Source organism: Podarcis tiliguerta, assembly GCF_965153285.1.
Source record: "Podarcis tiliguerta genome assembly, chromosome: 2".
In the NCBI taxonomy this organism is placed as follows: Eukaryota; Metazoa; Chordata; class Lepidosauria; order Squamata; family Lacertidae; genus Podarcis; species Podarcis tiliguerta.
The window spans coordinates 85,432,867-85,447,502 of NC_139535.1; the positions used below are offsets into that span (position 1 = coordinate 85,432,867).

Here is a 14,636-nt window from a genome sequence, read left to right on the forward strand (position 1 = left end):
TGATGTCAAAATGCAGGGCAGGGTTTGGATCATTTCTCAGATGGTGATTATTATTTATTCTGTTTATTGTACTTTTATATATTGCCTTTCCTCCCAAGGTGGCCCAGGGCAGTTGTGACATAGAGAAGGGTGGCTTATCTTCAATATAGACATGGCCTTCGTGACTGCAGCTGCCTTGATGACATGGGTTTTAGATTGATGCTAACCTATCCTGAAACAGTGGACTATATGCGCTGCTGGGGAAAAAATCTGAATATTTACCCCATCCAATGAATATGTATCTCAACAGCAGATGTTTCTCAGAGAGCACAGTGGCTACCAATAATCTATGGAGGTAAATCCCTTCCACTAAAATCCAGAAGAAATTTGCCCCGACAACATAATGCATCAAAAGCTGAGCCATCCTGCATAGGAACAACTTCTGTGGAAATGAGATAGCGAGAAGAAAAGTTAATATTGAACAACCGTCAACAGCAAAGTAAAACTTGGTACTACCAATTATCAAAATACAGCTTGGTACATACAGATATGTGGAGTTTTTGTTAAGCAAGTCAGATACTTGTCAGTCAAAATGAATATTTGAAAAGCTCTATTCTTCTAAAGCAGTTTTGTTAAATGTTAATGACTACAAAGCTCTGTGGCTGGATGGTTCTTGAATGGAGGATACTAGCAGCAGGGCCCAGATACCTTCCTTCTGCACTGCCAAGCCAGCCTTCAAACAAAACAAGCTGCTAACTTGGTCTCTGCTGCATGAGCAATGCAAAGGCCCAAGAGTCCAACAGGGTCAAATTAGCCAAAGTACAATCTCAAAGTTCTCAGAATTCTATGGGAAGAAGGCTTGATTGTTAAACTACTCTAGCAATTGTAGCTCTGCGAGGAGCATAAAGGGCTCTCCTAAAAACTACCTGCAGTCCATGGCTGTCAAAGTGGTATAATTATGCCTTAAATGCATCTGTATTGTGAGTGGTATGTGCTGGCTGCAGGCCATCTGAGGAAGACAGCATACACCTGTGTAAATCTTCTGGACATATCCATCTTTTGTTCCTCCAGTTGTTTTAACTTGCCATTTACCTTGTTTTTAGATGTCTTGTTTTATCTGCTTTTTAACTGGCATACCACTTTAGTTTTTTTTTTGTAAAAATAATAATCAGTCTATAAGCTTTATGAATAAATAAATAAACGAAGGAATTTTCTAGCTATTTTCATACTTGTGTGCCAGTTACCGTCATACAAAAGAAAGTATGCAGAGCTTGAAACTTGCTAGCAAAGGATGCTCAGCATGGAATGCAACGCTTTGAATGAGTTCAATCAACAACAGTTTTCTAGCAAGCTTTGCAGCTACAGAATTCAGCCATGAACACATAGAAACTCCAGGTATCATTAGATGCTCTTTCTTCCACCCACTTGCTTTTAACAATGCCGTACCTCTGGACTTGAGAATGATATCCATCCATTTAGATCACTTGGCTTTTCAGAGTCCACATAAAGAAATACATAAGTGCTGTGGGTTGTTCTGTCTTTGATGAGAACTCCTGCGGCTCGCAAGATGAACGCAACAAACAGATTCATATGGATGTAGTTCCTTGTGCAGTGCAGTTTCCTGTGGAAGAAGAGAAGCATCATCTTAAGAATCCACTGAAGCTGGTTTTATTCTGATCTGAATAACAGCATGTTCTTGCCCTGCTGTAAATGTTCTTCCTTCCTAGTGGGGGCTTAGTGGCTATGGGTGCTAAGGACACTTGGATCAGCTAGGCCTGCATGTTGTTCCAGTAGCATAATTTCCTGTCTTATCCCACACTGGGCTGAGCACACCTGACAACCAAGAGTATAGGGGTTCCCATCTCTGTTGCTCATTTTCTGTGAAGCAAGAAAGGAACAGAGGCAGTGGCAAGTTGGTGTGGTATTGTGTGGTTTACAACATATACGCTCTGCAGAGAACTGGAGAGCTGGGGATGCCTGCTCCTAAATAAGATGTGTGTGTGTGTGTGTGTGTGTGTGTGTGTGTGTGTGTGTGTGTGTCCCTCCTATAGGGCTGATGAGCAAGAGGACCTCACTGCTGCCATTGCTATTAGATGGCCTCATGTTGCAGCAGAAAAAGACAAACACTACTTAGGGTGGAACTTCGTCTCTCATCCCAGCCAATAATTTGCTGAGAATGGGAGTGCTGAGACTAGTGGAACACTTACAGGAGAAGATCAGCAGAAGGGGGATGCTTAACTCATGCTGGCTACAAAGATTCCCACCCACCTCTGCCATTTCCACGCTAGCTGGGTTCATCTCCAGTTTTGGAATACAACTGCTTCTCTGGGGAGGGTTAGAAACTGCTTGTGTGAATATTTTCAGGGGAGAATCAGTAGGCAGGCAAGCATTAACAGGAATCATGTCCAATTAATTTATTCTCTCCTGTGGGTGTTGCACATTTGTTGCAATACTTTTGCGAAGGAAACATTAGATTTGGAACCTTGTTAGTCAACATCTAGTTGCACAAGGGCCTACTTACATTATGCAATCTTTTGCCTTCTTTGATAATGCTCAGGTAACAGGTGGCCCGCTGATAATATCTCATCACCACTCTATCCCTTTCAGCTGCCATGATACACAATGCTATTAAAACTGTACAGATTTCATGGTCTCATGGGTGTGGTATGACCAGGGCAACTTTGGCATTATTATTAGGTGAGCGGATCCTTTGATTGATCTGGGAAGAGGGAAGTTTCTCTCACTTTGTCCAGGATGACACCAGCCATCATTTAACGTTAGATTATAATGCAAACCCAGGTCTAAATCCCAGCACCTGGCAATTGGAAAATGTACCACTGGGTAATGCCAGAACACCATGTTTTACTGAAAGATAGATTATACTGACCTGAGCAGCATCAGTATGAAAAGCGCTAAGACAAGGGAAACAAGAGAAAAAGTATATCCCACAGTATAAATGTACAGGGTGGAGGTCCACAATGTTTGTTCTTCATCCTAAGAACAACAGAGACGCAAAGGAGTTAAATTGATGTAAAGTCTGGGAAAGAGATCATGCCAGGAGAGAAAATTCTGTAGAACAGCAATGAGAAATTTGTGGTCCTCCAAATTTTGTTGGACATCAACTTCCATCAGCCCCAGTCATATGGTCAGTGGCCAGGGATGATGGGTGTTGTAATTCAAAAACATCTGGAGGACTACAGGTTTCTCATCTCATCTGTAGAAGATCACCCTAGCACATAACTCAGGGCTCATTCAGACTTCATTTTGTGCCATGTTTTTAGGCACAGGTCCAGGCTTTAAAGCTCTGTGCCTAAGCATGGTGTGTGTTTTTTGTTTTTTGTTTGTCTTCGTGCTTTCTCCAGGAAAACCTGCATTTTACTGCTGAATCAGAGCCAATCGGCAATTGGGCTTTCCATGGATCTGCCTCAGATTGAATTGTATGTTCCCGGTAAGATCCCCTTTTAAATCCATCCTAAAAGAATAAAGACACCACAGTCTTATTCATAAGTAACAAAAAGTAGTTTTACTTATGATCAGTGTGATCCCTGAAGGCAGGCTTTAGGCTTAAAGTTACAAACATATACAAACAGGTTTACCCCATAAGGGCAGCCAGCAGTTCAGTCCAGGAAGTTCGCAGGATGAAAGGAAGATGGAAAAGAGGGAGGGTGGCAGCATGCCTTGGCCTTTAACCAGGTCTGGAAAGGTCAATCCCACCCACTAATCACATGCAAGGAAGGATGCTCCAGCCAGGTGTAACAGGAAGTTTGACTGGCTAGACCAACATCCCCTTGCATGTTCACTCTAGGAAAACAAGGAATGTTATATTTGACTGCTCCCAGTGGATTACATCCCACATTCCACACTTACATTCTGTGAATTATTTTGGAAAATGTCCCAGATGTGCTCTATCTATGACCTAGATTAAAGGTTATACTCATTGTTTTGCAGAGTTCCATATTATGTGCATGTAACTCCTATCCATATGTAACTAGTAGGTGGAAAGTGTGTGTGTTTTAAAAAAGCTAAATTCCTCATGAGAGTTCATTACATCTCAGAGTAGTTTTGTGTGGCTGGAATATTCATAGGTGCAGATTCCCATATGAATTTGTATGTACCATATGGAAGAAAAGGTGAAAGTGAAAATTATTGCTCATTATATTTATATAGTGCCTCTCTCTTCTAATGGATTGACTCATTCTCCTCATATTTTTTAGAACCAGCTCAGCAGTCAGAAATCCAAGAAATGTTGGAGGGAAGAATGTGCTCAACCTAAGCATCCAGCCTGAGTTGACCCAATTCTCTCTTCTAAATAAACACACAGACTACCCATTTTCAGGTGAAGTACTCAGTGGAAACAATTTGATCAAGAGGATTTCCAGAGGGGATTAAGCAGGTTACTGTATTAAACCATAAAAAGGCATCTCTACTCACTTTTCTTTCATAGTGGCTGTCCCCAGAACATTCAGTGCGGTTATCCCAGACCACAGTGGAGTTTTCAACTTTTTTCCAAATCCCTTGGTCCAAGCAGATTCTGTATACGTTTCTTGCACTTCCTAAATGTAAACAGACGCAGGCTCAAAGGTCAAGCCACACATTTCATTTTTCAGACATGGTTTAGTGCCGTCGTCCTTTCATCACTTGCCTAGAGACCCCTGAAAATGGAGACTTGGCTGGATGTATGTGGCTCTTTGTAATGTCTGTTTATTTGGGAGGTAACTGTAGAAAGCTTAATATTTATCAATGGATTAACACTGTCAAATTCTCCTAATTCCTTGTTTCTAAAGCCCCTGTCAGTGCTTAAACCCAAGGGATAAGATTGTATTTCACTTAATTCCATCTTACATGCTTTCGATTATTTGTGCTTGGGGTTGAGAAGCAGTCATTGATATTGTATAATTAACCAATTCAGGACTGCAGATTCCAAAGGGGGATTAAGTAAATCTGGCCACCTTCCCTCTTTCGTTCTTGTGTGATCTCATTGGCTCCTTTAAAGCTTGCTTGCTTCCTTGCCTCCCCATATTGTCTCCTCCTTACTACTGTAGGAGTCTGCTGACGAAATCATGTTTCGACCTTGGCTGTACATCATAATCCATACATCATACTATGTATGGAGTGTGGCAGAATTGGATTTCTGAGTATGTGTCAGGAGAGATTTGATTCTAGTATTTCTTTAAGAAGCTACCCTACGCCATCAGTGTTGAAGAGTCTCAGTTAGCAGTTTCTTTGCACGACAAGGTACCCAGTACAGAACTCTAGAAGGAAAGAGAAATGTTCTCATATATATTACAGCTTTGCAATGTGCATATATTCCCAAGTCTTGCCTTACCATTTTCTATCCATGGTAAATAATGTGGGCAGGGAACCGAGACTATTCCTGGAGGTGAATGAGGCCAGCAAACAAATTCATCAAAACTCCCATTGCAGTATATTCCTGAGAGAGAGGGAGAGTCTTTTAACATTCACGGAAGGATGCAGGCAACTGATCACCAAGGAATGCAGTGTGTTCAAACCAAGCCATATTGATGTTGCACCTAAGATACATAACTCTGCACATCTTGTAGTATTTAAATTAATATCTCTAAATGAAGTTTACAGCTTGACATAAGCAGGGCTCAAAAGCAGGAGGGGATGCAGTTCCACTTCTTTACAACAGACATAACAGAATCTGACCAAACTTGAAATGAAACCCTCTTACGTTCCTTTTTCTGCCGCTTTGAGCACTAAACGTAAGACTTACAGTGAAGCATACCAGCAGCCACCCTTGTGCTAAGCTGCTACTTGTGCTACTTAGATAAGCATTTCAGCTAGATATAGATGGTGATTTAGATTTCAAGCAAAGTTCTCAAGAACATTTATCAATCAAACTTTGGGGATGGGGGCATGAATGGAACCAAGGCATCAAAATTACTGAAGCAAGCAACCAAAACAAGCACGAAGCTGGCTGATTATCATTTTGACCACATCATGACCACATATATCAACAGGAAATGAATGTAGGTGAGAACAAATATAACAAGATGTTCCCAAGAGGCCAAATGGTTAGTTGAAAGGATTAGAAATGAATAATCAACAAAATAATGATGATAGCATTCATACAGAATACCTCAGTAATTTTTATGACAACACATAAATATTATTATCTTGGCCAGATCACATCCTCATACCAAATGTCAGCAGGAAATGAATTAAGATGACTGACAGAAAATGAAACAAGATGTTCCCAAGGAGGTTCAGTAAATATTAACAACAACAAACAGACATTTGCATAAATTATCTCAGTAAACAGCCACCTTAAGGTAGTAGTAGAAAAGTACTATTATCACAACCGTATTAAAAATGAAGGCTGAAGGAACAGTGGCTTGTCTATGCAAGCTCTTGTTTGAGATTACATTTGAACTGCTTCAGTTCTAGTTCACACTCCCAGTCTGCACTGCACCAGCTTTGACAATACTGTTGACTGTCAAACAAACAAGAACATGTCATAACAAATCCCTCTCCCTCTGAGAGATTGAGGATACCAAGGGTTTAATCCTTAGGCCCTGAGAAGGATATTCTCGGGCAATATATCCAATATTCCCATCCCCACTGCCAATGAAGCATTCATTGCCCTGACCCAACTGATGGTAGAGGCCAAATGGGGGCCTTTCAGGGGTGTGGAGGGAGACTGAGAAAGTGACTTGACACCAAAGGATCCAAAAGCTGTTCTGATCCCGCAATATGCCATCTTAGCATATTCAATAAAATACATCCCATTCTTCTCCCTATCCTACTCACCAAATTTCCACCATTTCTTGCTCTTTATACTTGCATCCATTTTGGTGAGAAGCCCTACTACTCATTATCTTTTAGCTATCACTGGGCAGTATTCAGCTAACACATCCCACCAATGCAAGGATTTCCACTTGCAAATGGGACTTTCATTTCTCCCCTCCCCCATGCACACTCCCCAAATCTGCTCCACGGGGTTGAGGGAGCCCCTAGAATAGATTGCAGGGAAAGAGGGAGGGTGAATTCTCCACTGCACAAGCTGAAATCTTTGCAGTGACGTTAGGTTCATGTACTGCTGATTTGGACACAACACATTTCTACAAGCTTCGCAAACTATTATTTGTGTGTTGATGATGGTGAAGGTTGCTTTCTTACCTGGGCTGATCGCAGACTCGTGTAACATTTTCAAGCATGCTTCTTTGTAGTTAAGCAAATTCACTCTTATTTTCTCATAAGATCCTTCAGCCTGCAAGCAAAGAAAACATTGCATATGAACCATTTGAATATGGAAGTCAGTTGATTCCCAAAAGGTGCGTGAAGAGAATGAGGTCATCATTTTATATCTGTATTCTGGCAACAGCTCATCCAATTTGGCTTTGAGTGCCCCAACACCACACAGAAACAACCCACACTTCTCCCACTAAGCTATTCTCTTGGGGAAACATTTCTTCCAACACATTTCCCTCAACAAAGTAAATAGGACATGTTAATTGCCAGTTACACAATGTTTGACATGTCAGCTCTTAGGCACTGTGGCAGCTTAGTGAATGGCTGATTTTTAACATTGGACATGAAACAAAATGTTACCGGATGACAGACTGAGACAGCTAAAGTGGAGAGGCTAAACTTAAATGAGAGGTTGTCTTCAGGAGTTGCATCCAGTCAAATATAATAACCATTCCCTTAGTATGTGAGGTGACACATTGTCAGTTTACCAGTGGCCAAGCAGTCCGAAAGACGCAAGTTCATATTGGCACCTCCATGCTCTCTTCTTACCCCGTTTTTATCTCCTAGCAAATGTTCTTTAGTTTTCTTTATTTAATTACACCCTGAATATAATATGCCCCCCCGGCAGGTAAGCCCCGCCCTGCATAATCAATCACAAGACACAGTGTGCACACACCATTTGAATGGCAATGCCCATCAACTCCCCCCCCCCCCCGCCACCTCAAATATGTTACTGGGAGAGCCAAAGGTACCTTGGCCCCTAGGAGTGGCTTCTATGCACCCTGCACTCTTTAATCTTTCCTTCAGGTTCTTGCACACCTCCATACTGAGAATGGGTTCTGGTATGGTGGGAACATAAGAAGAGGCATGCTCAGTCAGATCAAACACTGAACTAGCCCAGCATCATTTTTCACAGTATGGCGAACCAGATGTTTATAGAAATCCTACAAGCAGGAGTCTTCTCCCACTTGTGCTAATCTGTAGCTGGAAATTCAAGGGGCCAATGATAGGCAGATTCATGCAGGGCAAGTCCAATTGCCTTTGAGAGCCATCTACTCAGCCTTGCCCAACCTAGTAACCTCCAGATAATTTTGAAGTACAATTCCCATCATCCCTGACCATTTGCCATGTTGGCTGAAGCAGATGGGAGTTGTGGTTCATAACTTCTGGAGGGGACTAAGCTGAGGGAAGGTCAGAGTTGCTGAAAGTGACGGCTGATTCTCGTCGTGAGGAATGCTGTGGATGAGGACAGAAGATGGAACTAGCATAAGGGATATCCATATTAATGGTGTTTATAGACTTGTTATAATTTCTGGAATGTATTGAAATACTGGAATCTATTACTGATGTCTTTGGCCTCCTTTTTGATTCTGCTTCAATATTTCATAGCTGTTTTCTGTGATGGTTTTGTTTTATTCTTGATTATGTATTTTAATAACATAAAAGAAAAATGAACATTTTTTAGGACACTTAATATAAATCCAGTTTTCTAAGTTCTCCCAAACACAACTGTAAATAATTGCATCCGCTGTAGCTTCGCTAACTGCTGTATTTAGATAGTTGAAATCATCCTCTAAATACTAACTGGAGGTAATTCACCGACCTAAGCCAAAATGTCAGGTGTAAGTGGAGCCTACTTTTAGACCTCTGGCAGTATTGGCTTAGTCCATGAAGTCTTATTACACCACAATAAATGTGTCTATTTTTAAGGAGCCATAGAACTCTTGGATTCAATTCAATATGGCTGACTTAACCAAACAACCCCCACCCCCATGCACAAACAAATCAACCACACCCTAGGCAACCCCAACCTCTCTCACCGCCAAGGAAACATAACAAGCGAATAGAAAGAGAACCTACTCAAGTGATGCTGACACAAAGCCCCACGCATACACTAAGTAAAAGAACATCAGCTTTACCACCCACTCTCTCCCGTCCCTCTTCCTTTTTCCCAACCCTATACTGCATATAACACCAATGTCTTACAACAAATGTAACTGATCTGTAGAAAACACAACCTGAAGAAAGAGACAATGCATGCGGTTTTGTAAACGAGGAAAATCTTTAATAAAAATTATTTTAAAAAACAAATGTAAACGTGACGCATCTGAATGTGATTCTGTGTCACGGAGGGAAACTGACATTTCCTCCACTGCTCTCATGAGACAGACAAGGGAGTTTTGATCAACCTTACTAGTTTCACAAACTGCAATTCCTGATATAAGTCCCTTACATCACCTGAGCACGCAGAAATGCAATATATTCACCACCTTCCTCAATATGACGTGAAACAGAAATGCTGACCTTGGCAATAAACTTTAATGTCTGTGTAACATCAAAACACGCACACAAAACTCTACAACTTCCCACTTACATTTTTCTTTCCTTCTTTCTCTCATATTGGCCCTCCGCCTATGTTTTACCTTTTCTATCTTTCATTCCCCTTCTATTTTTCAGCGTAGAGCCAAGCTAACTGCTGACATCTTTGGGGGGAGACAGAATCTTTTCTGTTACGCACTTGACATCTTCTGTTCCTGATCAAAGCAGTTTTGGTGTGTTGACAGGTTTTATCTTATTGCTGAGGCATTGCTGTCTACTGAAATGACAGGCGTATAATAGAAACTCTTCTCTACTGGCAGCTCCAGTGCCGTTGCAAGGTAGAATATTCAGAGACCTCAGACATATACATTCCTCTTTCTCAACAACTGGTGCCTCCCCTCTCCTGCTGATGTTTGTCCCTTAGTAAGTCTGCTCACTTGAACTCACAGTAATCTCATGTTCAGGATGAGAGCCCTTCCCAGAACATTAAACCAAAATTTACAAATGCAGGAGTGTTGATTAAAGCTGTAATCCTAAACAAACTTACAAGGCAGTACGCCCCTTTGAGATCAATGGAATATATGACTAGGTAATCATTCATAGGTGTGTTGTAAGTGATGCTAAAAAGTGGTTCTAAAGCCAAAGGCAATTTTTTGATGTTTATGTATCTTGATAATTGCAAAATTAGAGTCATCAGCCCATTTTTGCCTCTAAAAGTACAAGCTAGAACAATATAACCTCACGGTACCATGCTAGTTGATTTATATTTAAATGGGTACTTATTTCCCAACTTTCTAGTCTGTTGAAGGGGACAAAGTTGGGAAATGTAGATTTGTGAAAGTGCAGACAGAGCCTCATGCACTCTAAGGCCATATATTTATCAACAATATAAACTGGTTTAGCTGCCACAGCTTCCACTCAAAAAACCTTGGGAATTTAGTCTAGGGATCCTAAATAAGCAGTTTTTCATACACTTACAAAATTTCCCACCCCCCAGACATCCCTGATAGCATCCACGGCTGTTAAGCACAGACTTAAATGTGAGGAGTAGGCATGCTTTAAAAAACACACACCAATTATTAAGGATTTTCTTAGGTTACAATACTACAAACATTGTTCCTCCTTCCATTATCATAAAGTGCTTTCTATAGATTGGTTATGTTCAATGTGAGGCTTTAATGTTGTTGAGTAGGCATGCTTATGAATTGTTGGAAGATATCCAGTTTTAAGGGCTGAATTCTCCTGCATCAAAAGGAAATCAAATAGATTGACTTGAGTGACGATACGTCTGTCTACCAGCTGACACTTCCTGAAACTGGCATGGTCAGGACGTGACGCAAATTTGATGGTAGAAGGCCCCACTTAATAAAGTGAATGGAAATTGGTCATTTATCATCTATATAATATGTAATTGTATCTTGCGGCAGCAAGGGTCCTGCAGGGTGGATGAGTGATGTTTTTGGTTAAAATGGTCCATTAGCGTTCTGTTGTCACTCTGACTCCAAGTGTCATAACCTCTGGTTTTAAACAATGAAATATGACTGATTGTCATTAATTGGCTTGAGGGCAGCCGCTTGAGTTGCAACCCAGTTAAGGAAAAGTACTTGAGTTGAAGATGATGGAAGGGATGTCTGCAATCTAATGCAATTTACTTTTTTAAACCGATTTAACTGCTTTCGCTTTCCTCTACAATATTCTGCAGATTGCAGCTGAGTGCAGTTGTTAAAGAGCCATAGTCTGCCCAAAGAACTACCATTCCCTATTATACAGGTATGGCCTCTTCACAGCTGACACCCTCCAACACACACACACACACACACACACACACACACATGTGTACACCTCTGGAGGGGAGGGGGAGTCATGGGAAGGTGAGAAAAGCTCTGCTAGATCAGGCCAATGGTCCACATAGTCCAGCATCCTGTTCTCATAGTGGCCAGCCAGATGCCTCTGGGAAACCTGCAAGTAGGACCTGAACACAAGAGCACTATCCCCTCCTGAGGTTTCCAGCAGCTGGTATTCAGAAGCATTACTCCTTCCAAGTGTGGAGGCAGAGCATAGCAATCATGGTTAGTAGCATGGAGTGGCCCCAGAACTCCATAAAAAGAAAAGGATCTTCAAGCACTAAAGTTCCTTTAAGGATTAGCATTGACTGTTCAACCATGCCAGTTTATACGGCAGGTGCGCCACTATTTCTGTTGACGTACACAAGGCCTTTGATTCTTTGGTTTAACTGGGATCTGGAGTACGTCGCCAGTGTTGATTGCATGTGTCATTTAATTTTTTTTCATACTAAACATGTTTTTTTTTGCATCCATATAGGAATTGGAAGTATCCAAGAGAACCTTTGGGATGATCTTAACCAAAAATGGAAGATGAGTTGCTTTTGGACAATTGCCCAAATGGCCGGGTCAGCGTGTTGAACAGATGCCCACCCTTGCAATCTCCCTTGAAAGTGACTGCCCATACAGAGAAGTGTTCCAGGGAAAAAGATGTTTGTCACGGAGCTGAATTAATGCCCTTCCCACATGTGTGCGATGTCTCGAGCTGTTAACAGCTTGGCAAATGTCCCTGCGCTGGCAGGGAGACACTGAACAAAATGCTTGCCTTAAGCTTCAGTGAGGAAGAAACTTTGTTCCAGGATTGGTTGCTAAATTCTTCAAGAGAAGCACAGAATATGAATAGAGTTATCTTTTCCTGTTTTCCATCCAACAATTCCCTGAGCTTCGCACTGTGAACTTTTGACCTGTTTGGCCAACTGTCTGCAACTTGATCATTCTGTGCCCTCCGTTTGGCAGAAACGCACTCTCCTGCCATGCTCTTGTGCAGTCCAGTGGGATTTGCACAGAAAAAGTGTCCAGCAGTTTGTGCCCTGTGTGAATGAGTGGGCGTGTGCATTCAGTTTAAGTGATCTTCCTCAGGCATTAAAACAAGCCAACTCGCAGCAGCTTTCTGTCTCCATCCTTCATCATGTCCCAACACTCTTTCTGACTCTTTTCCTTCTCCCCGACTCTCTGAACCAAAGCCATCCTTTCCCAGACATCAAAACCCACAGCTGGGCAAGGCCTGCATTAGGACACACCAAACTGTCACAAAACAGCAGCAAGCTTTTGAGCTCTCTGTAAGTCTTCACCAGGCAAGATGAAATAGTGGGTGGTAGGAACGGAGGACTAGGGAAAATACCCCCATTATAAAAAACTAGTCTGGATGTTGTAGCCAAAAGGTCAGCTTGAATATGGCTGCATACAAACCATTCATTTAAAGCACATGGCTTTCCCCAAAAAATCCTGGGAGGTCTTGTTTACCCCTCCCAGAGTGACAATCCCCAGGACCCTTAACAAACTGCAGGTCCCATGATCTTCGCAGTTTCCCAGTCTCTAGTCTGGGGGCCTCTCTATTTTCTAGCCACAACCCCCACTGCTGTTTCAGTTTTAAGTCTTCTGCTACATCATCTGGGTCAGAAAAGCCACAGCACCTCCAGGTTTGAAGGAGAGAAATAAATCTCTCTTGCACCAAAACAGGCAGCATATAAATCTTGAGAACTGATCAGAGAGGGAAAACCGATAACGCAGAGGGTCGATTAATGAGCCCACTGTCGAGAGCACAAAGAGTCACTTGATGATCGTTCAAGATAAAACTATTTACAAAAGAGCCATGAGAGAGGAATTCTCCTTTAGGGACAGGAACCAAATGGATTTTTCCCACCTACTCTTTCCCCCTCTCTGCTTCCCCGCCCCTCCCCAAATGTAAGCGATGAGAGGAGGTTTGTTGGTCAATGAACCTTGTCTTAAGAGGCATGGAATGGGGATGACGCAGTTGTTTTGTGGAAAGCTCGCTGGGCTCAGAAAACAGTTTGGCTTTCAAATGAACAAGGGGGATAGCAAGGAGCCTTGAAAGGGCAAATCAAGAGGGAGCCTACAGGTGCTCTTCATCTCCTCGGGCTTAGTGTCAAGATGCATGGGATGTTCATTGGCCATGTGTAGTGTTCTCCATGACGGTGACTGTGCGTGGGTGTTCACAAAGTGCAAACAATTAAATTTTTTGGAAAATGCAGCTGTAGAGGCCCTCCTGTGGGGGGAGGGAGAGGTTCCTTAACTCTATCCCATCAGTGGAAATGGGCATTGGCAAGAATTTTTCCACTGAACGCAAGGAACAGGTTAATTCCTCCAAATAATTGGAAGAATGGTGGGGATAATTTGATGTAGCACTAGGGAGAGTGCTCTGTCAGCACAAACATTCTTTCATTTTCCAAACTTAAGTTCAGCTCTGCACATTTCCACATCAGTTTCTGATTTTCTTTTTTCTTTTCTTTTGAAAATTCACCAGCATTTTAGTGCCACTTTCTCCCAATATACACATTTTTGTGAAGCAACTTTTTTCTGAACACAGCACATGTTTGTTTGTTACCTTTGCATTTTTGTGCATTTTTATACCCTAGTACATCTGTTTTGTACACATCACTTGGTTGGGGAAATGCATTGCAAAATTCAGAGAAGAGCGATTCGCCCCCCCCCCCAAAGTGCAAATCAGGTAGTGCAAATGCGAATGGCATCAAATTTCTGCTCCATCCATATGTACCACCCAGCAGGGATAAAGGGGAAATGGTTACTGCCCTAGTCTTCCAATTCTGAAGCAAATCCAAAATAAAGGAGGGCTCTCCACATCACAATCTGGCAACCCCACGCCAGCTTCAAGAGGGTTTCTGTATTACAAAACACACACCATAAGAATGGGATACAAAAATCTCACGGGAGGGGGAACCAATTCACCTCATTTTAAAAGATTTCTGGGCAATAAGATGCAGCCTTTTCTCTTCCGTCTTCTTGTTCCTCTGGCTCTGCTGCCTACAGAGGCTAGTTTCTCCACCAGCCATCCTCCATACAGCAATATTTTCAGTCCTGACTATGGCCCAGCTCTGACGCTTCAGTTAAGTGCTATAGCCTGGGGGTGCAGAAGGAGCCTGCTGGCAAGGAAGCAATTTCTCTTACATTAATTATTGTGATTATGACTATCACCACCACCACTGATTTATGAATCACCTTCTAAACAACCGTCTCAATGTGATTCACAGTAAAGATTTCTTGAGGTCAAAGGCAGAGAAGACCAAGGACTTAGGACTTCCA

The 14,636-nt window shown here is 42.0% G+C and overlaps 1 protein-coding gene and 1 long non-coding RNA gene across 6 annotated transcripts in view; one reads left to right on the forward strand and one right to left on the reverse strand.

The window, feature by feature from the left end:
• GLP2R (glucagon like peptide 2 receptor) overlaps window positions 1-14,636 on the reverse strand; it is a 35,435-nt gene that overhangs the window by 9,033 nt on the left and 11,766 nt on the right. For 4 of the 5 annotated variants that reach the window (XM_083428482.1, XM_083428485.1, XM_083428481.1 and 1 more), the window contains 6 exons: window positions 7,123-7,213; window positions 5,306-5,410; window positions 4,411-4,532; window positions 2,867-2,973; window positions 1,426-1,600; window positions 262-421 (listed from right to left, as the gene is read on the reverse strand). In XM_083428482.1, the coding sequence (XP_083284608.1) occupies window positions 262-421; window positions 1,426-1,600; window positions 2,867-2,973; window positions 4,411-4,532; window positions 5,306-5,410; window positions 7,123-7,213 (760 nt within the window). Of the gene's footprint in view, window positions 1-261; window positions 422-1,425; window positions 1,601-2,866; window positions 2,974-4,410; window positions 4,533-5,305; window positions 5,411-7,122; window positions 7,214-9,568; window positions 9,696-14,636 lie in introns of those variants that run through there. The other variant, XM_083428484.1, reaches the window with a different exon arrangement.
• Window positions 1,979-12,460, forward strand: LOC310672022. The gene is made up of 4 exons (XR_014508349.1): window positions 1,979-2,676; window positions 4,200-4,315; window positions 9,652-11,283; window positions 11,836-12,460. It is a non-coding gene; the product is annotated as an uncharacterized lncRNA (long non-coding RNA).